This window comes from Eptatretus burgeri, chromosome 7, assembly GCF_056783735.1.
Source record: "Eptatretus burgeri isolate ZD-2024b chromosome 7, Ebu_testis_v1, whole genome shotgun sequence".
NCBI lineage: Eukaryota > Metazoa > Chordata > Myxini > Myxiniformes > Myxinidae > Eptatretus > Eptatretus burgeri.
The window spans coordinates 13,921,949-13,927,948 of NC_140967.1; the positions used below are offsets into that span (position 1 = coordinate 13,921,949).

General features: G+C 44.3%; 1 protein-coding gene across 2 annotated transcripts in view; it reads left to right on the forward strand.

The window, feature by feature from the left end:
- LOC147022709 (uncharacterized) overlaps window positions 1-6,000 on the forward strand; it is a 78,985-nt gene that overhangs the window by 11,893 nt on the left and 61,092 nt on the right. Inside the window, exons 3-4 of one of the 2 annotated variants that reach the window (XM_085887506.1) lie at window positions 2,020-2,195; window positions 2,308-2,394. In XM_085887506.1, coding sequence (XP_085743632.1) covers window positions 2,020-2,195; window positions 2,308-2,394 — 263 coding nt within the window. Of the gene's footprint in view, window positions 1-2,019; window positions 2,196-2,304; window positions 2,395-6,000 lie in introns of both variants that reach the window. The other variant, XM_085887505.1, reaches the window with a different exon arrangement.

Here is a 6,000-nt window from a genome sequence, read left to right on the forward strand (position 1 = left end):
ATACACTAGACATTCAACACATACACTAGACAGCATTGCATCTCATAGACTCGCATGTGATCACGTGACAAATACCAATCACATTTCTATCTCATCCTCTTGAATCTGCATATGAATCGAATTTCACACTTAAAGCAAAGGCTCGAACAAAGACTCAGTGTAAAGATAGGCCACCCCCCACAGATCGAGTGGAGGGGGTCTCACACAGTGTAGTTTGCGACCTTCGCGTGGAAATACAACGCCAAGAATGTATAACATGCCATTTCAAACAGACCCGCAGCTCAACTCAGCACGAGTTAAAATATCGTCAAAATCCCAACAGAACACGTTTCATTGCAGTGAATATTGGAATCGCACAAGATTCATTTTTTTTTTTTTACTCTCAGGAACAAATCACCCACCATGCTCCCAGCTGGTTAATCATCTCTTGCACTCTACAAAACGTTTCGTGCAAATCATTGCATTTACAAATCTGTAAAACCTCCACACAATATAATATAACAACCTCACTGCCAACAAACTTCCAGTGAGTTCAATGAACAAAAAGTAACTCCTAAAACTCTTACAAACAGGTAACTTACAATGTTTATCTATTTTAACCCTATCTCGGTGTCTCAGCCGTGTCCTCGGCGTCTCTCTCACAGCCGGTCCGTATCAATGCAAACATGTGGCATGTCGCTTCATCCTGCCTATTTAATTACGCATCTGGCTCCTCAACGAGCCTCTTCTTGTCATCTGACTCCTCTTCTTCTCCAGCACTTTTCTAAAACAACTACAGTACTTATTGTTTACTTTAAAACGGACTCTCACCGCCAGATCCTCTTCTTTCTCTCAATAAAATTATCTGACAATGAACTTTTCTTTGTTCGAAATGCATTACCTGCTGAGAGCGCTCTCCCTTACCTTCGCTCAAGCACTTGTCGTTCCCCCAGGCACTGCCTCCGGCAGATTAAGCACCTCCGGTCACGAGCACCGCACCAACGTCGGTTCGAATCCGAGTCACGGCACCAACTGATGTGGATTTTTTAAACCCACTTTGTTGTGATCATTGTCCTCCTGAAGGATTCTAACTGGTCGATTGTGGAATCCTATTTGACTTCAGACAGAGTTTAACGTTTGTCCAATTTGATTATAAAACCCTACAAAAAACCCTATCGACACTGATAAAACTGATGTCCGCACAAGTCCTTCCTTGTGAAACAATTTATTTCCTAATTATACACCATACACTTCTCACCTTTGTACAATGAACTTAAGAATCCCCATTTGATTGCAATATTATTTGGTTCTATTTCATTTATTCTTATTTTAGTTAACAGTTAGACCAACCCGATTCAATTCACTTCTACATTACATCAGAGAGTTTTATTCTAACTTGGTACTTGGTCAGTTCCAAGGAGTACGAGCCACTGAGAAACTATACTTCCTCACGTGCTCGTACTAAGAAAATGTGCCTTTCAAAACATTTTATACTTCCATGAGAGAGAGGTTGGGGGATATTCACCCAGACTGTAGACGTGTCTTTTAGACATAAAGCCACTTCGTACATTTTATAAGCAAAGGTTCATTTATCAGCTCGGTCACTCTGCTCCAGAACAACACATTTCTTATCATTTAGGGCAAAAGTCTTTTGGCCAGAAATGACAGCCAATTCAATTTGCAGCATAAAAGTTACATTTCTGAAACTCCATTTGTTACAATTTAAAATACATTCATATAAATTTTTCCCCCACACCTGTTAACAGTCAAGAGAGGAATGTTGCTGCCAAATTTCAGCTTGGATTGGCCCAGCGGTTTGGAAAAAAAAGCCCAGCGAAAAAGTAGATGGATGGACAGACAGTGCACAATGACAATAACTTATCTGGAATGTAAATTCCAGATAAGCTAAAAATGACAGCATTATCGAATCGAAGTTCCATCTGGAGGTCCTCAAGGACTTATCCAGGGTTACTTGCACACAATATCGACAGACCAACATTATATCACAAGTAACATTTTCATTTATTTTCCTGTTCGCAGCACAAAGAGGATCCACTTCATTTTGTTGGCTACTGAAAAAAGTGACTCGCAGTGGGAAGAACTGTTCTTTGGAGGAGTTTCTGGAAACAGAACGATTTTCAAGAAAGTTAATATCACAGTGTGAATGGCTCTTCGGTCAAGGTTTTCTAAGTTCCGGAGGACTTGGTACCTCTCTGGTAAAGGACAATTTTATCGTTTATCTTTTTACTGTTGGGAAATTATTGACAAAGAATTCAGGAGGATGTTGAAGGAATTACATAATTGGAGTTTGTTTTATGTGCACAGGAGATGCTGTCCCTGCTGAATCTCCAGCCAGGAGAGAAGGTTTTGGACGTAGGCTGTGGAATTGGTGGTGCAGCATTTTACATGGCTAAGGTAATGTTAACCTGCTATTAGTGAATGAACAACTTTTTATTTCTCTGTGTGAAATGTATAAATAACTTTTGTTTGCAGTTTTTAAAGCATTTTGTACATTTATTTTGGATGAGTGAATAAATATGATTTATACCACAAGGTCGCTGCTTGTACAAGCTTTTGGTTTTGAATGCTCCTGCCCCAGGTCTCAAAGTGTGTGTGTGTGTGTGTGTGTGTGTGTGTGTGTGTGTGTGTGTGTGTGTGTGTGTGTGTGTGTGTGTGTGTGTGTGTGTGTGTGTGTGTGTGTGTGTGTGTGTGTGTGTGTGTGTGTGTATGTGTGTATACATATATACACAGCTTTCTTATTGTGGAATGGTGTCCTCCCAGAGAATGTGGAATGGTGTCCTCCCAGAGTGGGCTCAAATTATCGACCTTCATTTTGTTCAGGGGTCATGATTCATGCACCAAGCCATGAAGGTTTTTTTTCTCAAAGTTTTGTGCCGAGAACTCTCTTCAGGATGTCACTTAGCCCCAGAGAGCTTCCAACTGTTTGTTTGCAATCATATTACCAGGGAGGGTTTTTCACTCACCTCGAACATCCTTCCAGGCAGCTTTTGAGAAGGGGTGTCATCAGGCCATCCACCCATCCATCCATCCTTCTGTCGACAAATACTTGCAAAGTCTTCTCTGAAATGACTCATCGGATGTCAATGAAACTTTACCACCACCTTCATCACCCGTGATGTACCAAACTTTATTCTCGGCATTAAAAAAAACCTGGGATCTGAGGGGGTCTATGGAGGGAGTTTACGGTAGAGGGGGGGGTTGCCCCCCCCAAAAGAGATATTTGATATCTTCTCAAAAACTGCACACACACACAATTCCGATGAAACTTGATCATCACCTTCAAAGATTGTTCACACCATTATAAAAAAATCGGTGTCGAGGAGGGTCGACTGTGGGAGGAGGGTTGCCCCCCAAAATATGCATTTGCTTTTTTCTCAGAAGCTCCACACACAATTTTGATGAAACTTGACCACTATCTTCACCACCCGAGATGTACTAAAGTTTGTTCACGACATTAAAAAAAATTGGGGTCTATGGTCTTCTATGAGGAGTTTCCCCCAAAATATTGTTGCGGTTCTACAAAGCCGCATGCCTCCAGAGCAATGGCACCCAACATACAGTGATTCCCAGGCAGTTATTTCACCCGTCTTCGCGCAGTTAGACCTTCCACTCATGTCTAGTGGGTTAACGGAATGAAGTGTGTTGCATGGGTGTCATCGCTAGGTCTATTGACTATATCTCTATCTTCTATTCTGATTTCTATTCCAACCCTTTACTTTTAGCCATGGTTCAAATCAAGCAAACAAGCACAGACGCCATGCAAAATGCGATTGAATGAGCGCACTACGATGCCTCCCGTAGCTTGCAACTAACAGAAGCACAATCGATACTGCACAGCACACGCATCACGGATCATTATTTCATTCAAATAATCGCGTCAATTTCGAACTGGCATCTCACCTTGCTCACCCCTCGTTAACCAAAACCTCACTACTTCACCCGCAAACGCTTCCCTCACATGGGAAAAATATTCCCGCACCCACTCGTACCTCTGCATCACTACAATTCGCCACTATATGGAGGAGTACTGCACATTCAGACTGTTTTCGGACCGTGCAAAGCAGGGCCGAGCAACGAATGTTAATAGCTCGACCACATCTCGACAGGGATGTCCTGGATGAGCACGCGGGATTGATATAACTCACATCCATTCACCAGAACATGGCAAGATGGGCGGTGAGGACCGGTCACGGGAAGAGCGATCCGGGAGTTTAGTACGGGGCCCGGGTGTGCATTTTGGCTCATGAGAGGGGGCCTGTGGGTGGCAGGTATGCCATACTTTTCAGCAGTCAGACTGCACTCAGAGCATGTTTGGGGCCACGGTACCGGCTCATACCCTATGTTGAGTGAGGAGCTCCAGGCCGTGTTGAGCCGCTTGGGCAAATGAGACCATTTCCAGTCACAGGAGCCTGGCAGGGCGTGGCTACGGCTGCTGTTGCCCAATAGAGAAGTGGGATTCAGGTCACAGCACATCGCTTTCGGGTCGTCACCCCACCCTTCACGCAGGTCTTATAAAGGGTGGAGCACAGAGCTGCTCGCTCTCTGCTTTTCCCTCTTCTTATCTGCTCCTCTCAGCTCAGCATTGGGTGCTCCTCGTTGCCTCTACCCTTCACTGGTTCTTCATTTATGGTTGGTGTGCGACTGTGAGACGTTCTTCTTGAGGACTAGTGTGGCGCGAACGGTGCCACGAGCCCTGACAAAGTGATTAAACTGGAGATAACGCACAAACACTTGAGGTGGGAATACTCAAACGGAGCGTCCCACAGAGGTACATGCTACACTAACAGACCTATGTACAACTCGTTTAAGGAACTTTCATCTCACGCATCTTCTCTCCTCTCTATTTCCTCCCCTCCATCTCGTCCCCTTTGGACGCACAAAAGAGCATCATTACTGACTCACAATCCCATTTTCCTCTGGCATGACACTGCACCCCCCATGTTTCACCACACGACACGTCCCACTCCCACACCTTAGACACCGGTAGTCCTCCCTCCGACCTTTCCCTACGCATACTGGGTTGCGTTTGTCTGCCAATCGCACCAGGTATTGCGAGGCAATTTATCCTCATCTGATGTCTTTCTTTCTCGACTATATCTAATCTTTATCAGGTTTGTGTGCGTGTGTGTGCATGTGAGTGTATGTGATGGTGCCTGTCGTAGCTTAAGTTAAGATTGCAGAGGTGATAACGGGATAAGTCTGCTCTGTGTCTGCTTTTGTAAATTGATTGCCTTTTGCCGCACTCCACAAATTCCTTGCCGTCCTCTGCTGTACATACGATTAAACGCAAAATACTGTGCCGCATAACTTTCGTCACATGATTGTAAATATATGCTTCGTTTTCGTCTTTTCCTTCATTTGTCCAGCATGGTTCATATTATAGCTTAGCCGGGACATTATTCCCCAACAATCTATTTTCTAGCCAGTATGTACTTGGAAGTTACGCTCGGCTGCATCTGCTCCGGTAAGGTGATCTCGTTTGAGAACTAGACGTACCAAGGGCATGTCCCCCGGTAATTAAACCCCATGACTTTGAGGTAAACAGTATCGGACGGAGGCCCCTAAGTCACATGGTCAAGCTATTTGCGTTCACAGTCGATTCGCGACCTGCTGCGTCACAAAGTTATTCATTTGCGATGGCTTGCGATTCTGGAGAGTCTGCTGGGAACCTAAGGTAGATTCCCCCCTTGTGGTCTTCTCGCCCCCGACCCCAGGTCCGCAACAACATGTATCTGCTTTCTTTTCTGAAACCACACACAATTTTGATGAAACTTGACCACTATCTTCACCACCCGTGATGCACCAAAGTTTGTTCATGGCATAAAAAAAAATCTAACAGTATTTTCTTTCTTCCCAGTTACATATTTTGTGGGTTATGCATGCCAAAGAGTAGTTCCCTGATTTTCTTATCCAGCCGCTACCAGGTAAGGCCTTAGTCACATTTGCTAAAGCGGCCGTGGGGTCTCCAAAATCTACGGCCACTAACAATTATACGGCGGC